This window comes from Emys orbicularis, chromosome 4 (assembly GCF_028017835.1).
Source record: "Emys orbicularis isolate rEmyOrb1 chromosome 4, rEmyOrb1.hap1, whole genome shotgun sequence".
Taxonomy (NCBI): domain Eukaryota; kingdom Metazoa; phylum Chordata; order Testudines; family Emydidae; genus Emys; species Emys orbicularis.
Genome location: NC_088686.1, coordinates 66,828,689 through 66,847,009, shown reverse-complemented (window position 1 = coordinate 66,847,009; position 18,321 = coordinate 66,828,689). Strand labels below are relative to the sequence as shown.

The 18,321-nt window shown below is 49.1% G+C and overlaps 1 protein-coding gene across 1 annotated transcript in view; it reads left to right on the top strand.

Annotated features, from left to right (window-relative positions):
• PAPLN (papilin, proteoglycan like sulfated glycoprotein) overlaps positions 1-18,321 on the top strand; it is a 53,782-nt gene that overhangs the window by 14,668 nt on the left and 20,793 nt on the right. The window contains exons 5-15 of the mRNA XM_065403306.1: positions 2,311-2,371; positions 3,181-3,283; positions 3,990-4,120; positions 4,483-4,606; positions 5,452-5,532; positions 6,710-6,882; positions 7,588-7,711; positions 9,293-9,419; positions 11,326-11,391; positions 12,462-12,515; positions 16,114-16,321. Of these exons, the coding sequence (XP_065259378.1) occupies positions 2,311-2,371; positions 3,181-3,283; positions 3,990-4,120; positions 4,483-4,606; positions 5,452-5,532; positions 6,710-6,882; positions 7,588-7,711; positions 9,293-9,419; positions 11,326-11,391; positions 12,462-12,515; positions 16,114-16,321 (1,252 nt within the window). The remainder of the gene's footprint in view (positions 1-2,310; positions 2,372-3,180; positions 3,284-3,989; positions 4,121-4,482; positions 4,607-5,451; positions 5,533-6,709; positions 6,883-7,587; positions 7,712-9,292; positions 9,420-11,325; positions 11,392-12,461; positions 12,516-16,113; positions 16,322-18,321) is intronic.

Below are 18,321 nucleotides of genomic sequence, written 5' to 3'. Positions count from 1 at the left end.
GGCTGAAAGCCGTGTCTGTGCTAAGATTTTTCAGACCAGAGCTGGTGGGAAATTTTCCATTGGAATGATTTTTGATGACACAATGTTAACAGTGCCTAAGATATGTCCACGTGACAGCTTCCTTTGGTGAGGCAGCACTTAATGGGAATCATGGGTGTGAAACTGATCTGGCCAGAAAAGGGAAATCCCTTCCTGCAAAAAAAAATTTACATTTTCGAAAAACATTTCATCCCAAATTGGGACAAAAAGTCAAAAACACTTCCCCCCCACCCCCTCCCCAGGAAGGGATTCCCAGAAAAATTCGGATTGTCCATCAGGAAAATTGAAACAACCTCTCTGCCAGAGAGGCTCTTGTCAATTTCATGTTCTGCTTCAGGGAGAAAGTAAAATTGACAAGAGCCTTCCAGGCAGGCTGTTGGCAACTGAGTGCCCAGGCGTTCCTGTTTCCCAGTGCTCAGCCTTCCTGCCACCTGCCCTACCTGGCTGTGTCTCTGGTGGGGAAGCTGAGCCGCCCTGGTTCTCTTCTCCCTGCTGCCTGGCTGCCAGAGAGAGGAGGTGGTGAGGCTAAGAGCCAGGAAGTCAGAGAACAGGGGCACTTGGCCTCTGGCAGCCTCAGTCAGATTCTCTTAGATTAAATCCTTCAGTTCTCCCCAAATGGAATTGTTCTGGAAATCCCTTCCTGTGAAGAATTTTGCATTTTTGATATCGGGACAATCCCCCCCCCCCCCCCCCAATATGACATTTTTCATAGGAGGGGATTTCTATTTTCTGGCCTCTATTTCAGACCCATGATTCCCAACAGGTGCTGCTCTACCAGCAGAAGCCATAAGGTGGCCATTGTTCAGGCACTGTTAACATTGTGTCATCTAACCTCTGAGCAGGGGTAGATGGTAACAATGACTGAACCTCCATGAGCAGGTATAGCTGCCCCCATTGATAATGATAGGTCTAAAAATCCTTCTGTAGACATAGCCAAAAAGAACACAAGCTGAAGTAGGCAGCCTCCCTTCTGCTCCCTTTGGCGGCTCAATCTCCTTTTAAAATAGGCTTTTTATAAGAGTTCTGATTGTTCTGCAATATTTCAAAAAAACAAAATCTCCAAGCATGCCTCTTCCCTTTGCTTCATGATCTGGCCTGTCTCGCTCTGTGATGACTCAGCATTCCTGGAGACCCGCCTTCCTGTGTCACAAGTGCTGAGATGATGGACCAAGAGAGAAGCAGGAGGGGTACAACCCATGGCAAATTAGCCACTGAGCCAATGGGCTGTGTCCAGAGTCCCCGGCCAATTTGGGGACCCCCTGGAAAAATGGGCACCCCCACGTCCCGACCCACTTCACCTGCCTGCCAGGTGGGCACAGGGGCTTGCCCCGCTCCCGCCAGGAAGTGGGGTCTGGATGTGGGGACTTGCCCTGCTCTGCCCACCTGGAGCTCCTGCTGGGGAGCTGGGGATGACCCCATGCCCGGACCCCACTCCCCGGCAGGAGTGCCAGGCGTGGGGGGCCAGGGCAGGGCAAGCCCCTGCACCCCGACCCCATTTCCCCAGCAGGAGGTCTGGGGGGTGGAGTTGGATAACTGCAGGGTGGAGAGAGGCCCCCACTTGCTCTGGCCCAGGGCCCCACAAATCCCTAATCCGCCTCTGGGTACAACAGATGGCTTTTTCAAATCCAATTTCTCCCTGGATATGAACTTGTTAGGCATTGAGCTGTATCCCTCTCATTTTGAAGAGTCAGATATAAAATCAGGGAAGATGGTTACCTCCCTTCCCTTTGGCCATTCTGTTCTTCCAGCTAATGAGTCCCATAACAGCAGGAATGTAAATGGCAGGGTAGTCTGAAGTGTGCGTGCACACTGACTTCATATCCATTGCCACCCCACCCACTCTTCCTGCTCACCCCCAGGTAGACATGCTGTATCACACAGGTGCTGTTAGAGACATCAAGCTTTGTGTTAATAAAAAGCCTGACAAAGAATAAAAGAAACTGCCTCCACTAATTGGTGGGGAAAAAACGTTGCCCCCAGAAAATTTAAAAACCACCCTGTGGCAATACATAGTGTATATACTACCTGTATCTATAACAAGATTACAGCAAGAGAATGTGCTGAAAGATGCCAGGTTCAGTATTGTAGGAAAGAAATAGGATATCTTAGGTTGTTAGCTCTTTGGGACAGGGAATGTGTCTTTGTGCTGCATGCTGTGTGCAAAGTGCTGATAAATTCACTGTGTTACCTGGGAGATTATTAATAAATAGCAATGGGGATGATATTTACAATCTCTTCAGAACTACTTCATGTTGTTTCTCTGTCTTTCAGGACAGATGGTGGGTCTAACTGTATTGGACCAACTCGAAACTATCGCTTGTGCAATATTCAGGTACAGTGCTCAGTACATTCTCTCCTTCCTGCTGCTTCCTCTCCCGGAAGAGCTTAATTTTCTTCAGAAGCCATGTGCTGAGTCCTCTCAGTGCCAATGGGATTCTTCTCCTCCCCAGGAGCACCAGAGCCAGTATTGCTGGTGAACACTGTTTGCTTGGGGACGCTCACAGGTGATTAGGCCCCAGGCTAGAAGTTGTGCCCTTGTGCAATAGATTCTGGGCACATACCAACTCTGTTTGGTGATTGCAGCATGTAGATATTAGTATAGTTACAATTATCTCACCCTCAGTTTTCTGAAAACCCCAGTGTCTGCTCACTACACTGAGAATTCCTTCTATTATCCAGAGCCTATTCAGAGGTTCCCAACACATACGGAGCATCAAGGTTGCATTTGAGAGACTATGGGGAGCAGAGAGAGCAGGAAGACAATATGAGAAAAGGTTTAGGGATCTGGGTCTGAATCCTTTGACTATGAGATGGGTCTGGTTTATTATGGACAACGCCATGGAAAGAAATCAGGGAGCACTCATACTGTTGATGTTCATGGTTATAACTTGGTAGCCATCCAAAGACCTTCTGTCTGGGAAGAAGCAGTTCCCTAATCACCTGCTTTAAGATGAGAATGAAGCTGGCCTGACCTGGAGACAGTGTAATGTGCTGTCATGTGTCAGAGCTGCATTCAGGAGTGACTTGGTCATTGACAGTCTGTGGGGAAGCTGTGAGGAACACACCCCAGTGAGATCCTTTCCTTTACCTCCCTCCTCCCTGTGAGAACGCTGTGCGATTGGGTTCTCTCTTCCCCCACAGAGCTGCCCTGAGGGCTCCAGAGACTTCCGAGCAGAGCAGTGTGCTGAGTTTGATGGGACAGAATTCCAAGGAAAGAGATACAAGTGGCTGCCTTATTATGGAGGTAATGGATACAAGGTTTTAAACTTGTTTGATTTGGGGGTATTTGACTTTGCCTGAAAGTAGGGGGTCTCTGTCTGGAAAGAGTCCTAAATGCATAGGTATCTGTCCGGAGGGGTCCTCTTCTGGAACAGCTATAGGTGTCTGTTGGAATGGATCATCTTCCAGAACAATTGCACAAGATCTCTGGCAAGGACTGCCTTTGAGGCACAGAAATCTATAGCTCCAGCAGCTGTTCAACACCTTTGATAATCAGGCAAAAGGTATCTCAGATTGGACCCCCCAAAAATAAAGCTCTTCACGTTAGTGAACGCTGCCAAAAATCTTGCTGCATGTGGTTTGCTCAAGGACACTCAGAGAACCAAGTTTAGAGGCAGGAATAGAAATCAGAAGTCCTAGCTCTCTGCTCTAACCACTGGACTCTGCTGTCTTCCATATTCACCCAGCCAGCTCTGAATTATTGGGTTTTTTAAAGTTTACCTGAAGAATTTCATTCTTTGTTGATATGTTACTGGTGTTCTTCTGTGTTAACATTTGTTCTCTCTGAAAAGCCTCATACTACATGGGAACGTATTCTGCAGGAACCAGTCATTAATGTTAATAGCAATCCACTCCTCAGGGCCTAATCCCACATTTCAGGTTCAGGCTCCTGGTGTGTTTGTAAGGGATTAACCATGTCACGTGACACCTGCTATTTTCTTCCCTTCCAGCTCCCAATAAATGCGAGTTAAACTGTATTCCCAAGGGAGAGAACTTCTACTACAGGCACAAGGAAGCAGTGGCTGATGGGACGCCCTGTGAGCCAGGCAAACGGGATGTTTGTGTCGAGGGAGTCTGCCAAGTAAGTCATCCTACCACCTCATCCCTTTTCTATGAGAGAGAGTGGGTGTATGTCAGTCTTCTTGGCATTTCCCTTTGTCCTATCCAGCCCTTCCCAAACGATGCCCTTGTTATCCAACAACACAGCAAATGCATTTGGTTTCTAGGGAACTGAAGGAAGAGTGGGGAGCATGTACATATATTTCTGTGGACTCTTGGGGAGAGTTAACCACCAGCCCAATCACCCACCCTTTCTACTGCACCTGGAGCTATCTAGTTTATCCCCCACCTAGTGATCAGTCTAGGCCCTGGCCTTTTCTTTCTTCATCCCACCCCATGCTTTGGTGTTGGTTTAAGCACATTAATGCCATTGTTTTCTGACAGGCTGTTGGCTGTGACAACATGCTCAATTCTGCCAAGAAGGAAGATAAGTGCCTGCAGTGTGGAGGGGATGGCAGGGCCTGTTACGACGTGAAGGGCACTTTTGATGTGCTCAGCCTCCCCAAAGGTACAGTAGTCTGGATTTTCTGGAAGGATGAACGGGAGAAGGACAGAGTAAGCCTGGCCTCATTTTGACCCGTTGCATGGAGCTGGTGGAGTTATCTGCTCTCTCTGTTTACTGGAGCCATTAGACCAGTGCACTCATCCAACCCACCCATACAGCAGGCTAGAGCTAGAAAACATAATGACCACCACTATGTGGGGGTCCCCTCCTATTTCCCACTGCAGCCCTAAGGTTCTCCCACTTCCCCCTCTCTTAGTCTCTTGTAGATGCCACAACTCTTCTAGACGAGAGAGGCTCCATTGAACTGTCCCTCAGAGCATGCCTGCTGGAAGTGCTCTTTGCAATGGAGCTGGTTACCCAAGGTCTGCAGAACCCCCCAAAGGAGTGGGAGATGGGGACCAGGACTTGGAACCTGGCTCTCCCACATTTGGCTGGCTCTGAACTACTTCAGCCTAATGATTGCACTGGGATGAATCTTTGTGCAGAGTTTCAATCTGATGCATTTTGAAATGTCCGAGATAGGAAACGCTGAAAATTAGGGTTTGTAATGGAAGCCCAAACAGGCCCCTAACTGTATTGTTTTCAGGGTGCGATGCTCTGATAACGCTGCTCTCAGATGTATTTTAGCCATGAAGTGAAACTACTCCATGGGTGAAACAAATCTGGGTGCAGCCATCCTAAAATCAATGAAGCTGCAACAGCTGGATTGAGTTCTTTCCAGTTATCTCATAACTCATCCATGCAGCCACTAGTGCAGCTGGGGACAGCTCCCACGCACATGGGCGAGCCTCTCACATCCTCCATCACTGTCTGTCAGTACCTTGACCAACTTCCTTCATTTTCTTCAGGTTACAATCAAATCTTCATCATTCCCATGGGAGCCACAAGCCTTCGCATTAAGGAAGTTATGCCCAGCAGGAACTTCCTGGGTAAGACAGACATTGTAATGAATGTATTACGACACCATAGAAATGGACTCAAGCCACAAAATTCTATTCTGACTTTCCAACACACCAGAGTTCAGGGGCATGTGGGGCAGAAGCTTGGGCCTGCCCCCTGCAAAGGGAGGAGCTGGGCACAAAGTTCAATTCTATATCCAGGTTCGGATATTGAACACCATTAGAGAACTAGGGGTGCTCAGACCTGGGACTCGGACTTGGCCTAGCACCACTACTGTGATTCTACATACGTGAGGATAAAAAGACCAAGCCCTATTTAAATCTTCTGCCTGGGACTTCTAAGAGTCTGACAAACATGGCAAAGTTTGGGTCGGGGTTTGTCTGTTTGCCACAAAGCTTGGTAAAGTCAAATCCAAACTTCTGCCACCCCTGCTTTAGGGATGGGCTCCCAGCACACAGGCGTCTTCTGGGCTGGCCAGTTCCCTGTGCATTAGGCCCTATCTTCCCCATGCTCTATGGATGGACTCCTGACATGCTCTTGTACAGTACAAACACGGCAGGGTTTTCATTACGGTGTCAAAATGTTCTCTGCCACATTGCAACACAAACACCTTTGCCTACCAAACAGAACATGCAATAATCAGGTGAGGAATGGAGAATACGGCAAGGGCTGCAATGGAATCTGTGGCAAAGAGTTGGACCCTGCAGTGAAAAAGGCTCACCGTGCAGAAAAGCAGAGAGCCTGAGCAAGGGAGCAGGGAGCATCAGTGGGGCTAGAATGTTGTCACAGGATAATGATTTCCTACAGGGACTTGATTTGACTTGGCATTTGTTGAAAACAAACACCGAAGGGAAACACACATGTTTATCTCCAATGCAGAAGGTACTGAACACAAGAGGGCATTCATTTCCCGTGAGTTACCATGTTTGATGCACCCATTGCCACTGTCTAATGGACACTGGTACGTTAGCCCAGGAGTTACTCTCGGCTTTTAGGAAGGTTGTGGTGCTTGTGTGAGGAAGCTGGGTTTCAAGTGGCTGAACTGAGGGCTTCGTGAGTTGCTGATGTCCTGTGAGATCCAGAGCAGAGCGTAAAGCCATGTTATATGGCATCTGGTTGAAGTGGTGTCAGCGTGTCATGTGAATAGTGGATCTTCCAACCCATTCATCCCCCACCTCCTCTCTTGTGCCCTGTGGCTTTGTCCAGCCATCAAGAATGTGCAGGGGGAATACTATCTGAATGGGCACTGGACGATTGACTTCAGCCGAGACCTGCATATCGCTAGCACAGTTGTGCACTACGATCGAGGCTCTGAAGGGGACCTGGCCCCTGAGCTGCTTCACTCCAGGGGTCCCACCACTGAGCCCTTAGTCATTGAGGTAAGCAGCTGTGTTTATCCTCTCTTAATATCATTGTGCTCTGGTTGTAGGTCTTGGGCTGCACATCACATTTTGCAGAGATGATGTGCTTGGTTTCTACAGGATAATGTCAGTAGATGACAGGGGAGGTGATACACCTGTACTGAGCCCAGTGAGCAGGGATATCACCAGGGCCAGCCTTATGATCTGTGAGGCCTTCCCCTGTAAGAAGGGGAACTATCAAGCCATATTCACACCACTGTCTGCTCTGGTCCTGTTACCAGAGAGGCAGTAGGAGGAGACCTGGTAGTGACTAGCTGTCTCTTCTTTCTGGTCAAGAAGCTAAAGAAGATAATAGGGGAAGCTCATGAATTAAAGATCTGGTATAGGATGGGGGCACCCAAGTAGCTATTCATTATGCTTGTGCGTAAGGCCAGCCCAGGATACCACCTGCTGCCTATTAGAGGATCAGCACAATCAACCAGCTCTGAGGAATATGCATGCTCTCTCTTCACTGGAAAGAGTGCTCCAAGTCTTAGAGTCTAAGATGTATTAGGGAGGAAACAAAGCACACAAAATAAATGGCCAATGAACAGAGGGGTGCAGGGAGCAGAAGGGGGAGTTTACCTTGCATGGATCCTAAGCTAAGGACGGGAAGAGCAGCCAGGAGAGAGAGAAAATACTGTTTTGTTTTCTGGCTCTTACTTCATTCTCTTTCCTTTGCAGCTCATCAGCCAGGAGCCAAACCAGGGGGTGCAGTATGAATACTACCTGCCCGTGCAAGGGTACAGCTCGGGCTACAGCTGGAGCTATGGCTCTTGGAGTGATTGCAGCTCTGAGTGCGGCGGAGGTAAGAGGGTTGGGGGCACCCTCACCAGCGGCAGACAGTACCCAATGCACAGCCAGTATCCGAAAAGGAGGACGCTACATACTGCCATCTGAAAAGCTGTCAGCGGCCCCATCCGCAGGGCTGTCCCACAGAGAGATTAAGGAGCATTGGCAGCTGCAGTAGGCTATGAAGGGTCTGTGAATTGGAGGCCAGGCTGGGGGTCACTGCAGGATTGTTCCCTACATTCTGTTCTTCAATGCTTTGTCCAGTCTAGTTTTCTATGTCCTGAGTGATGGTGCTCCCACTGCTTCCCTTGGGGACAGTTTTCCAGACCAATAGATCTCTCTGTCAAGGATTTCTTCCTGACAGGCAACCTAAGTTTTCTTTGGTTTAGCTTCAGCCCTTTACACATAGTTCTGTCCCCTCGAGCCACCCAAAACACGTCCTCACCAAGCCCATCTCCTTGCTGCTCCACCCCCACGTGACTTAACCTGCCACCTCTAGTGCCTCCATATGGAGCATCCATCCAGCAGAGAGGCTGCCAGAGCTCCCTGTGGTCACGCCATGTACACGTCAACACACTCATGGATTCTCAGTGAAAACCAGTTTCACAGTATGCTGAGCTCCTGCCTGCCCTTTCTCACCTTCTTTGCTGCAGTGACTTACCTCTCTTGCCCATAATATGAGTTCAAGGATGCCTCTGTAGAAGGTGACATCACCTCCCCTGCTGTTATAATCCTGGAATAGGGATGCAGAGTTGCCCCTTTCCCCAGGAGCTGATCCACTTTCATCCTGGCTTAGACCCAGCCTCATTGGGCTGACCCACAGCTCTGCTATTGTAACAAGTCCATGTGTTGCAGACAACGGACACAATTACTAGATAAATTATGGGGGGAGGGATAGCTCAGTGGTTTGAGCGTTGGCCTGCTAAACCCAGGGTTGTGAGTTCAATCCTTGAGGGGGCCATTTGGGGATTTAGTTGGGGATTGATCCTGCTTTGAGCAGGGGGTTGGACTAGATGATCTCCTGAGGTCCCTTCCAACCCTAATAATCTATGATTCTATGTCTGGCAGGGCACACCCCTCAGGAGCCAGGATTAGAATCCTGGTTCTTCAACTTCCAAAACACAGGGCACAGCTACCTGAGCTAAAGGAAAATTCCTTCCAGATCTCTCTTACCCTTCCAGTGGGCCCAGCCACTATCTAGGCTAGGTACTTCTATAGCCTCTTTCACCAGAGTATTTGAGCACCTCACAATCGTTCGTGTGTTTATCCTTCCAACACCACCCTGGAGTAGGGTAATACTAAGATCCACATTTTACAGTTGGGAAGCTGAGACACAGAGAGTCCATAGAGCATCAGGGAATTGAACCCAGGTCTCTCAAGTCCTAGGCTACTGCCCTAACCACTGGACAATTTATGGGAGAACAGGTTGTATAGAGAATCCTGGAGTTGCACCTGACCCAGTTCTCTCGGCAGCCTGCAGATGCTGTGAGGGCTCCAGACTACCTCAGAAATGTGCCATTCCCCAAACCATTGCATTTAAATCCCTTTTATGGATGGGCCACTTTGACCAGAATATTCTTTTCCTCTTCTCCTTTAGGTTACCAATCACGCCTGGTGTTCTGCACCATAGACAATGAAGCTTATCCAGACTATATGTGCAGGGACAAACCAAAGCCAGCCAATAACCGGACATGTGGTCTTCAAGCCTGTCCCCAGACAAAACGGTGAGACTTTCTCTTTCCACCTCTCTGGATTCTTCAACCCCTTTGTGAAGTATCTTGAGACCCAGGAAAAAGAATGCTGATTGCCTTCAGCTTCCTCCACTGCCGCCCCAGTCTGGAGCTGATGAAAGAAACATACACTTCACATGTCAGTGGAAACAGATGTCTCTAGAGCACCCAGGGGTAGGTGATACCTGAGCTGTGACTGGCAGAACAGTGGTCAATGGGACTTAGTGCCTTAGTCACTTTAGAAAGTGGGATATAGGCTGCTAAGTTACTTAGGCTATGTCTACACTACTGCAGTAAGTCGACCTACGCTACACAACTCCAACTATATGAATAACTTAGGTCTATACCGTGGGGGGTCGATGGGAGAAACTCTCCTGTCAACTTACCTTACTCTTCTCATTGGGGGTAGAGTACAGGGGTCAACTGGAGAGCGATCTGCTGTTGATTTGGTGGGTGGATCGATCTCAGGCCTTGGCTACACTTGCGAGTTACAGCGCAATAAAGCCGCCCCCAGCGCTGAAACTCACTCCCCGTCCACACTGGCAAGGCATTTGCAGCGCTGTATCTCCATGGCTGCAGCGCTGCATGTACTCCACCTCCCGAGAGGAATAACAGCTGCTGCAGAGTGGCTGAGACGCTGGTGCTCCAGTGTAAACGGGGAGTAACCTTATTACGCAGTGATTGACCTCCGGAAACTCCCCATAATCCTTTTAAGTGAAGCTTCCTCTCCTTGTTTTGTTGTGATGCCTCTCTTTGTTTTGTTGTGAACTCCGGCCCGGAACTGCTTATCAAAAAAACAAACACAGCTAGTGTTTGCTGTGAATGTGTAGAGGCAGGCAGGAGGGGTACCTTTGGAACGCCCACAGCTAATGTTTGCTTGAAGAGAGAGGCGGCGCGGGGGGGAGAGTAGGGTCCCTTTCAGCGAGTGGCTGCTTATCTGGTCTGTGAGGAAAAAAACAAACCGCTCTGTTTGCTTTCAGTGAGTGAGAGAGCGGTGGAGGAGGGAGGGGGGTCGGAACTTGCAAGGCAGGGTGCTTGTCCGCACTCCAAAAACCCACTCTCTCTCCCCCCATGCTCCCTGTCACACTCCACCCCACCCCCCTTTTGAAAAGCACGTTGCAGCCACTTGAATGCTGGGATAGCTGCCCATAATGCACCGCTCCCAATGCCGCTGCAAATGTGGCCACGACAGTGCGCTGGTAGCTGTCAGTGTGGACAGACTGCAGCGCTTTCCCTACTCAGCTGTACGAAGACAGGTTTAACTCACAGTGCTGTACAGCTGCAAGTGTAGCCAAGGCCTCAGAGCCTCAATCCAGCTGTAGTATAGATGTAGCCTTAGGCACTTTTGAAATGTTTTATCCAAGATGTGGGAATGGATTTCTGTGCCCATAAGGAATGGATCTACGTGGCCTGAGTCTGTGTCCAAAACCAGGGGCTCTCACTTTGCCTAGGTAGAGTTGCTGGAGATATTATCCTAGCCAAAGTGGGGGAAGGAGAAGGATTCACTTAGTGTTCATTCTTCCCTTCACTTAGAGCTGCAAATATAAGAGCGAGGGGAGTTAACCTGTTGCATTCCCCAGGTCCTGGCCCTTTCTGAGAGGGCTGAGCCCTGCAATCCTTCCTCCTATTGGGCTGTCAAGCTCCCCCTTCCATTGCACTTACAGTTGGCTGCCACATGACTCCAACTTGGGTATTCACAGCATGTACCATTTTATCACCCTGGGACACCCTGGTGTCACCTCTCTGCGTATCCAGTGGAATTAGTGTGAGGCCTGTTGGAGCCCCTGTGTTTTGAGGGCACCTGGAGACCTGGGAACATTTCTGCCTACACAATAAGCTGTAGCTCTAGAATTCTAAATATTGCTTAAAGTCCTTTAAAACCTTTGTTCTGTGTATAAAGGATATCTTACATCTATCTGCCGGGAGTGTGGAGCCACAGCGGAGCCTGGAGCTCTCAAATGAAGAGGTAACAAGAAGGAGATAGAGATTATAGAAAGCAGAGCTTCAGCTATTCTCTGCCCACTTCCCACCTAGAAAATCTAGTTGCTTGGTGAACTCCACTGGGTGTTTTCATCCTTGGTGACGGTCTAGGATGGTGCTTTGCTTTTGATTCTCACCCCCCACAAATGATGGTGGAGGGTCCTGGGTACTAGAAAAGGGGAAGCTTTGCTCAGACACTGGTGAGCCCTACTGATGATTTGCTCTTCTGATGTGACTGTTGGAGGGGACAGTTCTTTGTATCTTTCTGTTTCTGACCCTGAAATAAGCATTGCCATTTCCCTTGGGCAAGGCGGCTGCTTTTGAAGATTTTCCTCAATTTGTCAAGATGATAAACTCATAGAAAGAAACAGAAATGGGGTAGGACTGCAATGAATCAGATTATTTAATAACTAGTCAGAATGCCAAACTTCCTTTGTTGCAACCTCAAGTTTCCTCCGAAGCTCTTCTCACAACAGCATGTGCTCCAGTGCAGGCACAAAAGTGCCTGGATGCAGTGTTTACTGTGATGATATGGCTCTCCACATTGGCACCGGAAGCAAAAAAGAGAAAAATTGTCCTCCCAGCAGACCACTCTACTAATGGCTGAGTGGGACTTACCACCATGTTGCCCTCTACTGTCAATAGGGTTATCCTTAGGCATCTTCTTTCATAGCCTCAATCTCACAGGTCACCTCGGTTTACAGATGGCCTGTGATGAAAGAAGTGAGGCAGAAGATGCCTTGAGTACCAGTTGCAAAAGCCTCTGGGTGAATTTGGCCAACTATCATAAAGACCTTTTAACACAAGAGCGGCCATGCTGGGTCAGACCAAAAGTCCATCTAGCCCAGTATCCTGTCTTCCGACAGTGGCCAATGCCAGGTGCCCCAGAGGGAATGAACAGAACAGGTAATCATCAAGTGATCCATCCCCTGTCGCCCATTCCCAGCTTCTGGCAAACAAAGGCTAGGGACACCCTCCCTGCCCATCCTGGCTAATAGCCCTTGATGGACCTATCCTCCATGAACTTATCTAGTTCTTTTTTGAACCCTGTTATAGTCTTGGCCTTCACAACATCCTCTGGCAAGGAGTTCCACAGGTTGACTGTGCATTGTATGTGCGTTTCTTTTGTTTATTTTAAACCTGCTGCCTATTAAGCATATTATGCTGTGGCTTTATGGGAAAATGAAGAATTGGTTTTTTAACTCCACTATAGCATCTGCAACATCTTGATCAGTGAATTTGTTTTGTGTGGTTAGCAGCCTGATTAATCTGGGCAGTCTGTGCCTGGCTGCTGATTCTTGTTGTGAGGGAATTTCTAGTTATTTTGCAGATTTAGACTGAGTTATTTGCATTCGTGGCAGCACAAAATTATATCTTGTGGGGAACAAACACCACGTCTTCTTTGCTCAGATTTCATCCTGTGGCACTCATTGAGGTACTGGAGGTGTTGGGTGAATTTTTAACCACAGTCTGTGACTTAGCTCCATGTCCCTCCTGTTTGCTAAAGGTCATTTGGGAAGAAGTAGGTCCATTGTTGGTGGAAATTGTCATTGCCTCCTTTGAAGATCACAAGTTGCCATCTGCTTTGAAGGACACTTGCATATGCCCTTTGCAAAAGAAACCATTGCTTGACATTAACAATATGAGCAATTATTTAACCATTTTAATCTTCCCTCTTTTGGGTAAGATAACTGAAAAGGTTGCAACAAGATGCTCTCATAGTATCTAGGTGCCCCAGATCTCCTTGGCCCTTGTCAGTTTGGTTGCAGACTTGTGTACGGTACAGAAACACAACTTGATGGATAATGAATGATCAGGTGTCCACACTAATACTATTAGATCTATCAACTGCCTTAATTGCAGTTGACTGTGAGTTGTTTATGACTGGTCTACAGTTAGGGTGACCAGACAGCACGTGTAAAAAATCGGGACGGGGGTGGGGGGATAATAGGAGCCTATATAAGAGACACCCAAAAATCAGGACTGTCCCTATAAAATCAGGACATCTGGTAACCCTACCTACAGTCATAGGTAGGAATTGAGTGGCTGTGTTCCTTCCTGGCTGAGAGGACCCAGAGTTATATTGGGAAATTGCTCATTGACCTTGAAGGCATTCTTGTACAGGATTCTATTGTGTCGCTTCTCTTGCTCAGTAAATATATGGGACCCTTAGTGGAGTTAATGAGGAGGATGGGCTGAGGACTCAGTCTGGTTAAGATGAAGGTGATGATAACAGGCTGGGGGAACAAGTAGAAGGAGATGGCAAAAATTATATCTGCCCTCTTGACTAATCAGTGGAGCTATTTTAGCTGGAGCTCACTTGATTAACTGGAAGGTAGCTGACAGCAGGAAGTTCTCCATGAGCACCCCCTACCTCTGACTTTGGGCTCCACACACCACTGTGGTCCAAAATTATAGGCACCAACTCTGTGGGTGCTCTGGGGCTGGAGCACCCATGGAAAAAAAAATAGTGGGTGCTGAGCACCCATCGGCAAGCCCCTCCTCCCCCGGGGAGGCCCCCGGCGGGCCTCGCCAATCAGCTCCTCCCCATCCCCCCAGCACCTTCCTCCTGCTGCGATCAACTGTTTGGCGGTGTGCAGGAGGAGGAGCGGGGGGCAGGCAGAGGCAGGGGAGAAGGTGGAATGGGGTGGGAAGAGGTGGGGTGAAGGCGGGGCTGGGTGACGTCAGGGGAGATTTCCCCAGATGCTGGGGAGTGGAAGGGCCCAAACCCTTCCGGCTGCTGGGACACTGCTCTGCAGCATGGTGGGCTGGTTGCTGCCTGAAAGAGCCTGGCTGGGGAAGTGGCTGCCTGGGCTTGAGTGCCAGGGATCGGGGACGAGCGAGCTGGAGCCCCCCCCCCCCCCCGGCATGTTTCCAACTCACTCAGCTGCGGTCCCTGGCGGCTGAGCCTGGGCAGGGAACAGAAGCCGCCTCCCCAGCCAGGCTCTCTCAGGCAGCTGGCGGGAGGGGGTGACTTTAGAAGTGGCTCCCTTCTGCTCCCTGCCCAGACTCACTCCTGCCGGGGAGAGCAGCAGGACATGCTGGGGGTGCCAGGCACAGCGGGAGGACAGAGCGCCCCCTTCCTGCAGGTAACGTGGCAGGGAGAGCACAGTGGCCCAGGGCTGGGCACAGAGGGGTGGTTGTCCAGGGGGACACGTGACCTCCCCTTTAGATCATGCCTCCCAGTATGGGGAGGCACCAGTTGTCTATGGGGCGCCCTTTGGGGAGGGGATGGAATGGGGGCAGGAAGAGGCGGGCAGGGGTGGGGCCTTGGGGGAAGGAGTGGAGGGGGGGCAGGACCTGGGATGGAGCTGGGGTCGACCACCCCCTGGGAAATCAGGAAGTTAGTGCCTATGTCCAAAATAACCCCCTGTTGTCCTTCAAGGCATGCTGCAAGGCTCATCTGTGTTCCCAGGCATAGGGTTGGAGCATGGGTGGAAAGGGCTAGGGCAAGGGTTTTCAAACTTTCATAATGTGGACCTCATCCTAACAGTGGGATTATCTTGGGGAGCCCTCCCCTCCCAACTTGGTGGCAACTACTGCAACTGTTTACATGACAAAGTGTTTGTCTAATGAATATTTAGCCTTTTTTAATGCAAGTCAGCAGTTGGATATAAGGACCTAAGCCAGCACCATGTGACAAGGAAGCTGTCCACTGACCGCCAGCAAGGGGTCACCACCCACACTTTAAGAATTGGCTTTGAGACAGAATGGGGTTTTGGTTTGTCTCTATGCTGTAGCTTGTGGCTGGAGTTTAAGTGGTCGGGCTGATTGCATTGCTAGTCTTCTATTGTACAGTCCTGTATGTGATGTTTTCATGGATAGGGCCCTAGTGTGATGGAGAGATGCCTTTTGTCCCTCTTCCTTTTATAAATAAATAAAAGTGGTGCTCTAAGGGCATGGCTACGCTATGGGCACTACAGGGGCACAGCTGTAGACACTTCCTACATCGATGGACGTGGTTTTTCCATTGAGGTAGGTAATCCACCTCCCCGAGGGGTGGTAGCTAGGTCAAAGGAAGAATTCTTCCAGCGACCTAACCTCATGTACACTGGGGGTTAGGTCAGCTTAACTATGCCACTCAGTATGAATTGTTCACACCCCTGAGTGACATAACTAGGTCAGTCTAAATTTTAACAGTAGACCAGACCTGAGAGGTCCCCACACAGTCAGAAAGCCAAGTGGGTTGCACTCACAGATTGGTTCCACAGCGCTGCCCCATTGCCCACCTATGCTATGCAGCAATTGTTCATGTTTAAACTCACCTGTAACTTTACTCCAGCTACATTTGAGTTTCTGCCTCTGGTAATGTAATGGTGATCAGTTCCACACAGACTGTTATGGTGAAACTCACTTAATATATGGTCAGCTTGTGTAGGCATCTGTTACTTTCATGGATGCCTCCTGGACATGCAGGTATTATGCACTCTGTCAAATTGCCACCTTCGCCAATTTTCTTGAGTGGAAGACAAAACTATGACCCTGTGACGTCCTGTCACGCTGTGATAGCCCTTTGTGGCTTCCTTTCTTTCTGTTGCTGATGTCACAACACAAAAAGAGATTTTTCCCTAACTGGTTGAACTGGGGATTTCAGGGTTAACCTTGGCCCTTTGGGCACCAACTGTGATACAGCAAGCCCTAAGTACAGAGACTTCCTTGCTAGCCCTCTTTGTTCATTGGTTCTGTGACGGCTTTCTGTTACCTACAGCTGGAAAACCGGGGAGTGGGGAGCCTGCTCAGCCACCTGCGGGGGAGGTACCCAAACTCGCTCAGTTTACTGCATGTCAAACAATGGACAAGGCTCCCCTGGGGTGGTGGATGATGCCAAGTGCATGGCCTTTGCGGAGCAGCCCCGCAGCACGCAGCCCTGCAACATGCGACAGTGTGCGACGTGGAGCACAGGGCCCTGGTCGGAGGTGAGTTCACACATTGAATGCAATGTACATATCTGACAACCACCCTCTGAGCTAGCACACCAGGGATTGAACCAGGGACCTTCAGAGCTAGAAGTATGAAATGCTACAGCTTGAGCTAAAGAGACAGGTTCTCCATCTAGGGCTGCAACCGACTTAGATCCTGTGCAGATTGGGCCGAGAAAGGGACTTGTAGAACATACTCTGTGTAGACGGAGGACAAAATCTGCCTTGGTCCTTGATCTACAAAGGCATTGCACTAAGCTGTATGTCTGGGCAGAGTTCAGCCCATACATGATATTGCGAGTTGGATTGTTGGCGCCTGGGTATATTTGTGTGTCCACAAGGGGGCACTCTTTGAACCACTTGCATGCAGGCCTGCCAATGAGGAGGACATTTGAAATCCTAGAAGCATAGAAAGGAGAGATGGAGGACACCTATTAAGTCCTGTCTAGTCGATCTTCAGTGCAGGGCTGAAATTTATTCTCCAGAACTTACATTCAGTACAGCCTGGCAACATTTGTATCGCTGTGTTGAGACATTGCATTGCCTGAAAAGGTACAGCACCATAGAATCATAGAATATTAGGGTTGTAAGGGACCTCAGGAGGTCATCTAGTCCAACCTCCTGCTCAAAGCAGGAACAACCCCAGCTAAATCATCCCAGCCAGGGCTTTGTCAAGCCGGGCCTTAGAAACCTCTAAGGATGGAGATTCAACCACCTCCCTAGGTAACCCATTCCAGTGCTTCACCACCCTACTAGTGAAATAGTTTTTTCATAATATCCAACCTAGACCTCCCCCACTGCAACTTGAGAACAATGCTCCTTGTTCTGTCATCTGACAAGACTGAGAACAGCCTTGCTCCATCCTCTTTGGAACCCCCCTTCAGGTAGTTGAAGGCTGCTATCAAATCCCCCCTCACTCTTCTCTTCTGCAGACTAAATAAGCCCAGTTCCTCTGCCTTTCCTCATAAGTCATGTGCCCCAGCCCCCTAATCGTTTTCATTGCCCTCCGCTGGACTCTCTCCAATATGTCCACATCCTTTCTGTAGTGGGGGGCGGGGGGCAAAACTGGACGCAGTACTCCAGATGTGGCCTCACCAGTGCTAAATAGAGGGGAATATCACTTCCCTCGATCTGCTGGCAATGATTCTACTAATGCAGCCCAATTAGCTGTTAGCCTTCTTGACAACAGGGGCACACTGTTGGCTCATATCCAGCTTCTCGTCCACTGTAATCCCCACGTCCTTTTCTGCAGAACTGCCGCTTAGCCAATCGATCCCCAGCCTGTAGCGGTGTATGGGATTCTTCCATCCTAAGTGCAGGACTCTGCATTTGTCCTTGTTGAACCTCATCAGATTTCTTTTGGCCCAATCCACCAATTTGTCTAGGCCACTCTGGACCCTATCCCTACCCTCCAGCGTATCTACTTCTCCCCCCAGCTTAGTGTCATCCACGAACTTGCTGAGGGTGCAATCCATCCCATCATCCAGATCATTAATGAAGATGTTGAACAATCTAATGTGACAGTGTGGCATAACATCATGGCGTTTCAATTCCTGAAACAGATTCGGGACTCTACATTTGTCCTGAAAGAGGCAAAAAATATATATAAATATGGAGACTGCTACAGATTCCAGAATGGTTTGGATACTAGGAATCATGACAGTGAAATTAAAAGAGGAACGTGGCATCGAAAAACACTAAAAATATATCAAATGTAATTTCTAGCATAGTGGTCGCAACACAGCCCCACCCTGTGAAAAAACAGAGAGTTCCTCTTCTCCCTCTGTCATCAGGAGAAACAGATTAGGAGCCAGAAGGTGGATCACTTGAGTGGGACAAGATCTTTGGGCCGGGGATCTGGACAATGCAAGAACCTATGCCCTCTTCCCTGCTCTGAAATCCTTACCACTAACATAATAACCTGTAGCTTGTGTGTATTAGGGTTACCATACGTCCGTATTTTCCTGGACATGTCCGGCTTTTTGGGCCTCAAATCC